The sequence below is a fragment of the Carassius auratus genome, chromosome 7, assembly GCF_003368295.1.
Source record: "Carassius auratus strain Wakin chromosome 7, ASM336829v1, whole genome shotgun sequence".
NCBI classification, from domain to species: Eukaryota; Metazoa; Chordata; class Actinopteri; order Cypriniformes; family Cyprinidae; genus Carassius; species Carassius auratus.
In genome coordinates, this window is record NC_039249.1 from 17,574,902 (window position 1) to 17,589,204 (window position 14,303).

At 36.2% G+C, this 14,303-nt stretch overlaps 1 protein-coding gene across 4 annotated transcripts in view; it reads left to right on the plus strand.

Annotated features, from left to right (window-relative positions):
* Positions 1–1,010: 1,010 nt before the first annotated feature.
* The window catches only part of esyt2b (extended synaptotagmin-like protein 2b), a 31,062-nt gene continuing 17,769 nt past the window's right edge, over positions 1,011–14,303 (plus strand). The window contains exons 1-7 of one of the 4 annotated variants that reach the window (XM_026267768.1): positions 1,011–1,957; positions 6,331–6,372; positions 7,377–7,511; positions 8,942–9,018; positions 9,113–9,185; positions 11,044–11,133; positions 13,403–13,458. In XM_026267768.1, the coding sequence (XP_026123553.1) occupies positions 1,568–1,957; positions 6,331–6,372; positions 7,377–7,511; positions 8,942–9,018; positions 9,113–9,185; positions 11,044–11,133; positions 13,403–13,458 (863 nt within the window). In that variant the 5' untranslated portion in view covers positions 1,011–1,567. The remainder of the gene's footprint in view (positions 1,958–6,330; positions 6,373–7,376; positions 7,512–8,941; positions 9,019–9,112; positions 9,186–11,043; positions 11,134–13,402; positions 13,459–14,303) is intronic. The other 3 variants (XM_026267769.1, XM_026267770.1, XM_026267771.1) reach the window with 3 other exon arrangements.

Here is a 14,303-nt window from a genome sequence, read left to right on the forward strand (position 1 = left end):
GGCTAATATTAACGTCAGGTAAGATTACTCACCTTCATTCCTGCACTCAGATAATGTTTATCCCTTTCCGAAAATTATGGTTTTACAACAAATACATTAATAGTTAAATAAATTAAATAGTTCAACTAAAGTAACCACAAATTAACCATGCTTTTGCTATACCAGCCATAGCTTAACCATGGCATTTGTAGTAAACCTGTTGTTAAACTAATGATAATCAATCCAAATGACAAAAAAAAAGCCCAGATGTATCAGAGATGTTAATCCCGTCTGAATTGGTACATGAAAATCACAGACATGAAAATAATTGAAACTCAAACATAATTTAGAAAACTAGTTACGTCCGAATAGGTCTTGTACAAGTGTCAAACTCAGTATCTGGAGGGCCACAGCCCTGTGTTTAGTTCAAATCCTCCAACACACCTTGTAGATTTCAAACAAGCCTAAATGACTTGATTAGTTGTTTAGTTTAATCTAAACTGTGCAGGGCTGTGGCCCTCCAACTGAGTTTGACACCCCTGATCCAAGTGTATTCAAATGTGCTATTATTGGACATCATGAATATAAACTAAAATGTGCTTTTAACATACTTTTTTTCAGTATTAAAAATGTATTAGATTACCAGTTTTAGTTGGCTACACTTAAACCCCTCTTTAAAACACTAGTGGGTTCAAGTGTACTACAAGTGGTAATACATTTTTTAAATACAGCATGTTAAAAGCACACTTAGTTCATATTCATATGTCCCAAAATAGCAAAGTTGAGTACACCTATTTTAAGATTATCTTAAGAAGTATTAAAGGATATTTTTAGTAGCTATTATAAGTAAAACATTTGTGTGTGAAAATAGAACACTTTACTTTATGGAAGTGCACTTTTTTCACCTAGGTTGTCCCGTCCTTCCTTGTCGTGGATTCGGAGTAATTTACTAAATGCAGTAACGTAAAATAAAGCATGTAACTGGGATGAATCCACGACAGGGAAGGCGACACAAGCAGTACACTACAGTTTTTGACACAAACAGTCCATCAGAAAATATAAAATAAATGACGGAACGAACAGCTTCTTGTTATTGTTCATTAACAGTTAACACACTTGGGAGTCTCTTGGCTGTCGACGCCTCATTGTTTGTGTATCTGCAGTTGCTTGGCTCAGGGTGGCGAGTTTGCGCTGTCTGCGACGCTCACTGACCTCCCGAGACTCGCTGCGTGTGTGTGTGTATGAAGAGCTCAGCTGTCTGTCATAAACCAGCACAACAGCACACGCTTCTCCAGAGCAAACCGCCCGGACAGCACGCGCACAGAGGCGCTGGCGACGGCTGAGTTGGGTCTTCAGTTATGCACAGCTAGATTAAAGCAAAGCGAGCCAGTATCCGCGTCTAAATATGGACTGGTGTATAGGCGAACTAACGTGAGAACATCCTCAAATTGATTTAGCCCAGCGTTGAACTTGAACCACGCGTGCACGGGATGATCTGTAGGATCTTGTTGTTTACTCTCCAAGCTTTTGCATTTAAACGCAATGTTCACGTCTGACAGCCCTGCGTAACATTTCGTCCGCGCTGAACATGACAGAGGACATAATGACGGCTGGGAGCCGAAATCTTTCTCAAACAGCAGGTGCCTCGGGACAAAAAGATAGCGGACAAACTGAACCGACAAACGGGGCGACTCCTTCGTCCTCCTCCGAGGAGCTGAGCCAGGACTCCGCGTCCTGCACCAGCGAACTGACGCGCACGTGGCTGCAGTTCGCCAAGACCTTCGTCATTATCTTCCCCATATATGTCTTGGGTTATTTTGAGTTCAGTTTTAGTTGGCTTTTAATCGCACTCACGATATTTTTCTTTTGGAAGAGAAACACTAGTTGTAAGAACACCAGGTTAAATAGAGCACTTTCGTTTTTTGAGCAAGAGGACACTGTTAAACAGGAGCTGGAGGCAACTGAATTACCATCATGGGTGAGTTCAACTCCACGTTCATTGATAACATTTCACTTGTTTCAAAACATCACAGATCGCACACTAGAAAGAAGGGGAAACTAAGAGGGAGTTTATTTTTATTTTCGAATTCATAAGGCTGGAATAAATAGAATGGATTGTCTTTTGTGGGATTTGATGAGATTGATGGACAACTTTAGTTTGAAATGTGATAAACACAATATATTTCCTTGTTAGTTGTTTTGCTTCATTCAGGTTGTGTCCATTGAGCAAACTCTTGAGTGCATGAAACATAACTAAGTTTGGATCCCAGCTGACCCCGGGCTGTCAGACGTGAGGCAGTGAAGGTGAACAGTGTTATTCCAAATGATGCAGCATGTGGCTCTACCAATTTTCTGTCTATTTTTATCTTGTATATAAGCATTATCTTGAGCCTCTGCTCATCATGGCTCTAATCAAAAGCCAAGTGCAACAAAGTAAATTTATGTTATGTAATGAGATATTCTGACCTGAACGGTGAGGACCAAGGTCAGTCTGCATAGTTTAAAATGAGGATTCACTGACCTGCAGTCTATACAAGTGTGACAATAATGTCACTGCAGCATGTAAAACTGTAAATAACAATAAAGTGGTTAACTGCAATTACCTTACCATGTATGGCAAAAAAATTGCATTATATGTAATTTTATTGTTAAAATGCTTTTGTTAATAAGGTCATATGGTTGATGATTTTTTTATTATTTTTTTATTTTAACTGAATATGTTTTTAAAGTGTTAAATAAAGATTGTTTTGAAGGATTGTACTCAACCTGCAACCTGTTTCTGGTGAAACCATGTAAAGTATTTTTAAAAGTGACTTCATTTAGTCTTCAACTGCTCAGGAGCCTACTTGTCTGGAGCCTGCTTGTCAGACAACTACTTGTCTGTGTGAGATTAGAAGTCTGTTGAACTGGTTTATGAGTTTGAAGTGGTTGTTGTTGTTTTTTTAAGAAAATATTTCATAACAGAGGTGTTATGGATTCTGAGATAATTCACATTTTGTGGTGCCATGCTTTTAAACCAAGATCTTTTGAAACACTGATGACTTGTTGGTCCGGTTTCTCTGTGGTTCCTGGAAAGTGTGTTATACCTGAAGAAAATAGATCATTTTTTCTTGGTTCTCTGGAAGTACTCTCCAGAGGTGAGGTGTGTTATATCTCTTGCCTAAAAGCTTCAGGCTTGCTATACTAATGACTAATTAAATGCATTTCAGAGTTCAAAGTATATATTGTTGCATACATGTTACAAAAATATGTAAGTACATGTAAAGCCATTTGGTAACACTTTAGAATAAGGTTCCATTAGTTAATGTTAGTTAATGTATTAATTAACATGAACAAACAATGAATAATACATTTATTACTGTATTTATTCATCTTCGTTAATGTTAGTTAATGAAAATACAGTTATTCATTGTTAGTTCATGGTAATTCACAGTGCATTAACTAATGTTAACAAGCATAACTTTTGATTTAACTAATGCATTAGTAAATGTTGAAATTAACATGAACTAAGACGTATAAATGCTGTAGAAGGATTGTTCTTGCTTAGTTCATGTTAACGAAAGTAGTTAACTAACATTAACTAATGGAACCTTATTCTAAAGTGTTACCAGCCATTTTAATATATGCCAGTGATTCCAAGCAATTATTTTTTAAACAGATAGGGACAAGATTTTTGAAACATCACACAGATTATGACATTCTCATCAAATGATGTCACTGTCAGGAATCTATAGTCTTTACATTGCTACATATCTGTGCAATCTGTCTCATCTCTAGACAGATATTTTTTTAAGGAACATTATCATAGTTATCTGTCTATGGCCTTGTCGATGTAGAGGAATCCTCAGAGATCTCTAGTGACCATAGAAACACAGTTACCATGGGAACTTTCAGTGTCTTTCTTTCCCACATATCATTAATACTAAACAAAATAGTCAATATTCATTTTGGAGGGACACCCGAAGTTTAGTGCTGGGTGTAGTAGCTATAGCTGTGTCCAAACCTATTTGGCCTGATTGATGGTTATACTAGAATATGTCAGTGGGAGAGCTTGCCGACGAAAGTGCTGTGCACCAACACTGTTTTTGCGATTAAAATAAATTCAGAGTGAGTGCAATGCAGAAGGAAGTCTCACACCCCCATTTTGCCTCTTGAGATTAGGTTATTTTTATAGGACATACAGAAGGAGGTTAGCTTTATGGGTGCCCCAAACACATTATCTTTTCAGGGTGAGAGCGTGTTGTATTCACAGGCAAACTGATTTGGCTTACCTGAGTTTTTCCACTCTGCTTTTGCTTAATGTCTTTAGAGAAGCGTTTATGGTTTTGCAGCTGTGTTACCATAGTGATGAGATTCAAATGTGCCCTATACATTTGTTTTGCTTGTGTGTGGCATTTGTCTGTAATTTAAAGTTTCAGGTGTAAGATGGCCTTTTGTGGGTCAGTAAGTTAACATTCAGACAGGCAAAAGTGGGCGAAATCCTGTTTTTTGTTTTGCTAATAGACTCGGAACTGGTTTTGTTTTTATAGCAATGTGAACAGGACAAACCACATGAAATCAGATCTTTTTCATACTGGTTTAGGCCACTTTCGGTCATGAGTCATATAGAGATCTGCTGTTTTTCAGTGCAACCTCAGTCTGAATGGTTATATCATACATCACGAGAGTTTTATGGTTAATATAACATCAAATAAAAATTCTCTGTTTTCAGAAGTCACTGCAAAAACTTTACATACCAGAATGTGGAAGAAAGATGCAAAGCTATTCAGTGAAGAGACAGTGAGCTGTTTTAGAAGTATTGCAGTTACAGCTCTACACAATCAAAACCTGAAGGAAGACTATATGAGGAAAAACTTTGCTCTCTTTCTCCTCATCCTTGTCCTCCCTAATGCCTGCTCACAAATTAGCTGGTTCCTACTGCACATCATCTTATAAATGAATGCATAAACACTGACTTCAGTGGCCTCCGCATTTACTTCTGTATGACAGTATGCTGTGTGATATCTTTGCTGTTTTTGTTTTTGTGCATGTGGGTAAGTACAGGACCAGTTCACACTGGAATCTGTTACTGACTATAAATGTGAACGTCCAACAAAAAATGATATCTAAGCAAAATAAGGCGTGGAGTGTCAATGTAGCCTCAGTCTCAGAAGTTCTTTGTGGCGTCAAAGTGCCTGTTGGGTGGAAAAAAACAATTATCTTTTTGATACCTGGCTGATAAGTTAAAGTGGCAGTTCTACTGATTCTGATTCTGACATAATTTACTATCCAACATGTCATTCCTAGTCTCAGCCTCAGACGTCATGCCCATAGACTGCTGGCTGAATGTCTGATGCATACGGCACAGAAAATTGGAAACACTTCGGGAGTTTTGAAGTCGTCATCTGAATGGTTACATTATACAAGAATTCTGGGAGACATGCGTGTCGCATTCTTTAACATACCACCTGGAAACAAAGATGCCTTGCCGTGATGCCAAACCCACTCTTGAAAGAAGAAATCCGTCATGGTTACAACTTTGACAATTACCACTTATCAGGATCAACTAAAGGCTGGATTTATAAAAGTATGTGAAATATGTAAACTTTGTCGCATAGTATCGTTAAAATACGTCCAAGAGTTTTACACATCGGACTGTTATTGTGGGGACATTTCCATGCCCCTAAACATGATGCAGCACAAAATGAAAGTGATTGCTTATTGTTTACTTTACCTGTCAGCCATATGACCACATGGGCAGTCCTTGGCCATTGAAAGTGCCCAAGGTTCCCAGACCTTCTGTTGTGAGTCTGAAGATCTGGCTATGCGAGAATGTTGTTTCAAACCTGTATTACTTATTTTTCTGTAAAACACAAAAAAATATATTTTGAAGAACTTTATTGTCCATATAATGAAAGTCAGTGGGGTCAAAAAAAAAAAAAAAATGCTGGACCACAATGACGTCATTGACTGTTATTGTATGGCACTGCTTTAGAAATGAAAAAAGTGCAGTATTGGTGTGTCATCTTGCTCCCTCCCACTGAATGAACAAATGCAGGCTAAGCATTTTACGCATACAGGGATTTGACTGCAGCTATGCTCATCCATGATCCTTCTGCTCTACATGTAGTCATGATAATACCGCTGAAGTGAAATAAAAGGACAGAATACATATGGGTGCCATTTTTTTGGTATAGAGAACCATTCACATGTTTAGACAGGAAGTCTTTTTATTTTGTCATACATTGAATCATTTTTTTTCATGCCATCTAGCCTGAGGGGTTTCTTCAGAGAAACTGCAGCACATTTACTGAACAGTCTTGTTCCCTCTCTCTTTTTTTAATATGATATATTTGTCAATTTCTCCACTAGGTTCATTATCCAGATGTGGAGAGAGTTGAGTGGCTAAATAAGGTGAGAGTATTATTGGATAATAATTGCCTGTTTCTTAATGAGTTCTTAATAATCATCATCAAGCTCTCTCGTGTCTGCAGTCAATACTCTAGAATCTGATACTCTCTCGCTCTCTTTCTTGGCGGGTTGTACACAGGTGCTATAATCCAGTGTGCTTTGCTCATGTTACACTACATGTAGCAACTATTTTTCACCCTCTGTGTCAAAATCTGTGGCTTTTTAAAATATTCATTGTACATATACATTCAGTGGCTCACAGCCTTCAAAAACATGCCTGATTTGAATATTTAATTAACATTTTGCCCAGCGGTGTAATTTATGAACCTGGATGGCCTCACGCTTCTGCAAAGTATGTCTGCAACATTCAAAATCATGCAAAACTATTTACATGAAACACTGCAGAATCACTGATGTTTTTAAACATGATCAAACTGAGAAGGATAAAAACTCTTACAGTACTGTATCATATTAATATTACAACCTTAACTTTCACATGCATTTTAAAGCTCATAAATGCAATATAATTAATTATGTCTCTTTTTGAATATTTGGCTCTCTACATCTCAAACTCATTTCAAAGGTTTTAGATTATATTACTTTTCTCTCAGGCATGGTATGCTTAATTTATTTTTTAATATTTCAATTTGTTCCTTCAGAGTATGGTTACCTGTTATGTTGTCATGGAGAATAGTTTCCAAATGTCTGGAGTATTTACAGTTAGTCAAGTTACAACATGTCCTCCAGCCTTTTAAATGAAAACTGTGAACCTTGTGTCACACAACCTTGTTGTGGAAAAATGTATTTTACACACATTGAGGATTTTGTTTTTAGCAAATGTAGTCAAGAGGGTATAAAACAACAGTTAAACTTTTCTAATGACTAATGAGTTTCAGAGCAGCTTATTTATCAAACTTAAGTCAGTAATAGTAAGAAATGAAGATGCTCTAAGTGTCTCAGTTTACTCAGTTGCATAGTACTGAGCCGGTACACTCTTTGCCTTTCAGACAGTGAAACAGATGTGGCCTTACGTGTGTCAGTTTGTGGAGAAGCTGTTTAAAGAAACAATTGAGCCAGCAATCAAGGAAGCCAATGCCCACCTCAGTACATTCAGCTTCACCAAGATCGATCTTGGAGATAAGGTATGTATGCATACAGAGTTCTCACGGCCTATAACATTAAATGCTTATAAAGTGCATCCTATTAGAGAACATGTAAATCTATGTTCATGATGTTTAATACAACATCAGTCATACTTCCTTGTATTTTATGGAGCTTTGACCCAGTCTGTCTCCCACTGTATAGACACCAACATATTGCATACACCTTTTTTGGCACCTTTCTCCTCTCAGTCAGCTTGTGATTTAACATATCCACTTATTCAGCCAAGAATAATCTTGAAAGGGAGTAAAATCCGTTTTGGCATCATGGCTTAGCAGTGAGCCCACATGTGGCCACATTTAGTAGTTTTGCTCAGACAGATGACATTGGTCTCCACCTCTTCTCCCCATTATTTCCTGTACTTTTACCACTATCCCTATTAATAATTAAAGAAGAATTTTTAGTCCACCCAAAAATAAAAAAGTTCTCCTAAATAGCGTTTTAAAGAGTTTTCTCTTGAAACCTATTCACAAAGCTGCTGAAACAAACTTTTACTCAGGAATAGAAGAAGTCTTAAGCTAAGAGTAAGGGCAGGGCTGACCTTGCTATGGATGATGTCAGCATGGTTACTAATTATGTGCACAGTGATTGGCTGATCACTGTCAGAGATTTATTCATAGAAATATTGAAGAGCAAAAATAAATAAGGGTTCAAGAACAAGTTTTAAAAATAAAAAATGTTATTGCCACATTCAAATAAAGATTTTAAGATGCAGGCTAAGTGTCACTAATTAAACATGTATATGTTCATCTAATTGTCAGCCTCTTATAATATAATCAAAAACAATTAGCGGATATGCATATAATTAACAGAGTAGAATAATCATGGCTGATAGTAATACATGCAAACATAAAAACAAAAGACAAACTGGATTCAAGAACAGCTGTTACTTCTTGCCCAACTGGTTGATGAAAACAAAGATATAATCAAAGGACTATTTTCAGCTCGGATAACTTCCAAAACCAAAGGTGATACCTTTTCAAAAGGTCATTATCGTAAAATGTCATTTTCTAAAATGTTAATGTTCAGAGGCAGATTGTCGGCAACAGACATTTTACGATAGTTTAGGGCTTGGTCTTAGGGACTTAGGAGTCCTCTTCACTACTCCTAAAGTTTCACAGATTTAGGAGCTATTTTAAGTGCTAAAACGCTTTGTGAAATACTCTTAGTTCAAAAACTCAGGAGTCCTAAATTTAGGATTAAAACTGCCATTCTTTTTTAAATCTTCTCCTTAAATATATATATTGCATCAGGAGTAGGAAGATTGACATGAGAAATTTAAACCTTTTGGAAAAGCTGACCAGCTGTCAGATGGAAATAGTTTATGTTGTCAGGGCTCTGTGGAGGAATGCATGCTGGTTAAAAAAATGTCAACCGCCTGACGGGGCATCTGTGCTCATCTCTGTCACAGCCTCTCAGAATCAACGGGGTCAAAGTTTACTCTGAGAACGTAGACAAACGGCAGATCATCATGGACCTTCAGATCAGGTGATATCACATTAAATATGCTATGCTGACATCTTTTCATCTTTTATTTAACTTTCTGTCCCACAGGTTTTAATATTTCTCTTTTCTTTTATAGCTATGTTGGAAATACTGAAATCGATGTGGATGTCAAAAGGTTCTACTGTAGAGCAGGGATCAAAAGTATACAGGTATATTGTTATATATTCTCATAAAACATTTTGGAGTGATAATTCTCTGCTCTTGTGCCACATACAGCAGTAGGATTGCACAGTTATTTGTTCACAACAGATACACAGCGGCTCTGTTATGTATGGCATCTTCCATTGAGTTTGTCTCAATGACCCAATGGATTATATTCGCCAAGGCCAGAGAGTTAATTTGTTGGATACAGGGAAGCTTTTTCCTATATTGTGAAGCAACCACGTGTTTCATGGAAAGAATCCAGTCGACTGTAGAACGGAGCCTATTTTTATTTTTACAGAAAGGGTGTGTGTGTATTTATAGGGAGGCGTGTAACCAAATACTTAAATGCCCTTGTACTGTTTGTAGTGCATGATCAGATATATACACAGATGCTCACACACAATGACCGTTTTGTACATGATTTATGGACTTGTTTCATCCTGTCCCATTAAATGCATTGCATAGTATACTCCTTGTGTGACAGCATGCTGTGTTTATGTATGATGTATTTTTTACTATATGTAAAGGAGGCCTATAATACCTGGAGAGAGCTGTTAGCATTCCCATTCGTCTCTACAAGACTTACACAGGGAAGTCTGAGTCTGCCATCTCATAAATAGCAGATTTGATGGCTTTAAGAGCCACTGGTAAAAGATTTTCAATAATATAATAAACATTTTATTGAAACTTTGTTTTTTACATGTCACGAAATGTAAATTAGTGAGTAAGGTGGGGCAAGTTTACAACTTCCATACACAAATTGAAATTCAAAGTGCTTTACATACAAATAAGAAATTAATAAAAATAGAGTAAGAAAAAAAGTAAGAAAAATTATAAAAAAAAAAAAAAAAGAGTTCATATATACACTGACTGACCTTTATAACCTCTTCCACATATTATGATTTCATAAAGGACTACTTGAGACAGGACATTCCCTTGAGTTATTTGTTCTCATTAGGACCTCTTTGGTAATGGATGATTGTTCAAAGCAGAAGCTCATAATTCTGTTGTGAAGGTGAAATGTATTACAAAGCATGTCAGAATGCTGTCAGATGCAAAATAATAAATGCATCAGTCAGGATCCTGAAACACTCATCATCAGCCTGGGGCGCGTAGTGGTTAGATTGACAGCACTGCTGTCTCACGCCAAAAATCTTTTTCTCATTTTGCAGAAAATAATATTCATCCTTAGAAGGAAATTACAGGAAAATAAGACAAAGATATTAAGAAAACACAGTTCTGTCATTCCATTTGAGGTCTCCAAGGCTGATGAAGTGGGTTGTTCCTAATAAAGACAGCAATGCTTTCATTAATATAATCTGGTGAATGCCAATTTTATATATATATATATATATATATATATATATATATATATATATATTTTTTTTTTAGCTTTTTTTTAATTGAGAATATTTGATATGTGACCCTGCACCACAAAACCAGTCTTAAGCCGCTGAGGTATATTTTTTAGCAATAGACAAAAATACAAATGTATGTGTCAAAATTATAGATTTTTCTTTTATGCCAAAAATCATTACGACATTAAATGAAGATCATGTTTCATGTAGATATTTTGTACATTTCCTACTCTAAGTATACTAAAACTTAGTTTTTGATTAGTAATATGCATGGCTAAGAACCTCATTTGGACGAGTTTAAAGGCAATTTTCTCAATATTTAGATTTTTTTGCACCATCAGATGCCAGATTTCAAATAGTTTTATAGGTCCTGGGTCACATATTGCCTTAATTGGAGTAAGGTACACACCAAGCCTCTAGTGAGAATCCTTATCAGTGTTTCAAAATGTAATTTGATGTGTCTGTCAATCTCTCTGTGTGTGTGCTTGGCCGCTTGTATGAATAGATACATGGAGTTCTGCGGGTGATTCTTGAGCCACTTTTGGGGAATATGCCTCTGGTTGGTGCTCTTTCCCTCTTCTTCCTCAAGAAGCCAGTGAGTTTACCAACACATTTATTACTACCTTGATAATGTTGTCTGTATTTTTGCCTGATGAAAACTGAAGTAACTGTTTTTCTGATAAAGTCTGGAACTTATCAGTGTGTGGTCGGTCATATATTCCCTTTTTGACATGTGCTGCCTCTTTTCCTGCAACTATGTTTAACTCGGATTTGAATGTGAGCACTTTCCCAAAAAACATCTATTTTACCACAGCATAGGAGCGTTGTGTCTGAAATGCTGTTGTTTGCAGTTATTGCAAATAATATGTTATACAGCATAATTAAATACAGCTCTTGAAATTATTCAATTAACTTAAATGTGTATTGTACACAAAAACCTAGGTGAGGGTTAAGGATTAAGGATTTTAATGAAAGAGTGTTTTGAGGATATCTGAAGAGACTGCTATCAGATAAGATTGTGAATAATGAAAGAAGATAAGGCATAAGATCAGATGTCAGTGTGGAATTTGAGTGGGCAGTGACTTGGTTCTTGTTAAACAGCAAGACATATTTAAACTTTTCAAAGTACATAACAGAGTCCTCGTAACGAGTGCATGAGCATGTTGTAGATCTTTTTTATTTCTGAATATTATGTTTTATTACTGCATTAGAATTATGTTGGAATTTGTATTGAAGTACAGGTAAATTATATAATTTAGTTTCTGGGAATTGTTTAATATTAAAATGATAGTCCACCCAAACTACTCACTTTCATGTTGTTCCAAACCTGAATTTTGATTTGTGTGTGTGTGTGTGTTTCTTTTTTTTTTTGTGGCATATAATTGAAGATATATTGAAGAATGTTGAAAACCATACAGCAGTGGATCCCAATGACTTCCATTGTATGGACATATCCTGAGACATTGTTCGTACGTTTTCATTTGTAGAGAATTTGACACTGATGATTCAAACGCAGTTTTGAGCAGTGTAGAGTAACTGTTACAGCTTGTTGTTTCTCCAATCACAAATGCAAATATGGTTTTATGTTAACGTTGCGTGACACTCAATGCAACGCATAAAAAGATAAAAAATAAACTCATTATAATCCGTAATTATGTCCCCACTGGATGGAACAAATGGCTCGTTTTGTCTCATGGAGCTGGGACATACAGCATTACAGTATTGTAAGGGGCGCAACATTTCTGTCACATGCTTGATGCGTTCAGCCAATCACAACGCTCTGGATAGCTGGCCAATGAGCTTTGTAAAAATCGACTCGTTTCAGAAAGGCAGGGCATATAGGAGAAACAATAATGTACAGTATGTGGAAAATAATGTGTTTTTTAACCTTAAACCACATAAACACATTGCATTACACCAAATACACACAAAAAAAATTCCTTTTAGCAACATCATATGACCCCTTAAATAATAGACCGAAGAGGATGTATGACTTCTGGAAGCACCTCTTTTAGGAGCTTAGATGGAATAGGATCTAACATACATGTTATTAGTTTAGATGAAAACATTGGAAAAAAAGTTATAAATGAAGAGAAATTTATTAAAGACATTTGTCTTTTGCAAAGCTGCAGGATTGAGATTCTATTTAAAGGCTTGCTAAACAGCATAAACTGGTCTTAACAGTTCTACCGTGTGCATATAGCAGTGGCAGACAGTCAGCGTCAGTGACCCAGATTCTACAGTCTGTCAGTACCAGTTTAGTAGCAGGGCTAATTTCACTGCAGGTTATCACAGCTCAGCCTGATTCTAGCTCACATTCTGCTGCTGGTTCTGAATGAAGGCTTTAGTGAGTTTTCCTACACTTGTCTCATTGAGTTTGAGTCCTTTGCGAGGTGTCCAGTGTCCTGCGGTCTGACTGTAGTTTGTGATGCACTGCAGAGGTGGCCTCTCTTCAGATATTCCCCTGCAGTGTGGGCGACACTGACATTCACAGAGGAAAAGAGGCTAAAATAAATGTTTTATATTACGTCTATCCGCATTATAATGGATGGTTTATATTTCTGTACTTTGTTTCTTTCCAGCCTTTCCTCTTTTTTGTTAATGTTCTAGTGCACTGGGATACTTATTGTTCTAATTGCAGTCACAAACATAGTAGTGTTATTTATGTGCTGTTTTAGAGTGAGACTTAACATCCAGGTTGATTACAGCATCAGGCATGTCTAGACATATTTCATTGTTTGTTGTCTTTTTGTGTTATCTGGTTTGTGCTTGTTTCTCTCCTCTGAACAGATATGCCTGTATTTTCTCTCTGTTAACCATTTGTTTAAGTTATTTATATGCTTGATTCTCTCTTTTTCATACAGCTTTTGGACATAAACTGGACAGGCCTCACAAATATATTGGACATTCCAGGGCTTAAGTAAGTAAACTTTTTCTTCCTACAATGAATTCAATTTTTACTTAGTCTTTGTTTCTTGGAATATTTTGTAAGTTGATTTTAGTCCTGCCAGGCATTTTATATAAACTTTGATTTAGTTGTATTGTTTTCATGTTGGTTAGGCTACTGGTTCTTTCTTAATTTTAGGGCCTCTTGGTTTTCATCCATAGATATATAAAACATGGAGTCTAGGCCTCTTCTTTTGTTTTTGTCTTCATTTACGGTAGTTGTACTTGGATGTAGGCCTGTTTATTGGAAATAATTGAAAGAGCTTTTGTTCAGCAGTCTTAGTGCATAATCAATAAAGACATTCTTCTTTCTCTCTAATGTATGTTGATTTTAATTAACTATAAGCTTTTGCACATATTATAATTGGACTGTCTCATACTGAGTAGTGATGAATTTACCTTTTTGGCCACTTTGGCTGAACAGTTTAGATTATCAGTCTAACTCACTTGACTAAATTTAAGTTTCACACATAAAGGTTTCTGCTTAAATACTTGAAATTATTTTTGTAGACATTTAAATTGTGGCTTTATATGAATGTCTTTACAAACCCTAATAACAATAAGTAAGTGGGTATGTAATAAATATTTATATAGCTTTATATTTTATACATATGCAAATTTTTCAGTGGTGTGGTGCACTTGATAAAAGATAACTGGTAGATAAGTTGAAAGCCTTGCTTTCATAATCAGGTTAATGCTACTGATAATAGTTTGTTTACATAAATAGAAAAAAACTACCCATGGCATTTTATAAAAAAAAGAGCACTGTTTCTTCCCTTGGCTATTATGACACTTCGTATTAATATAACTGGTGATTTT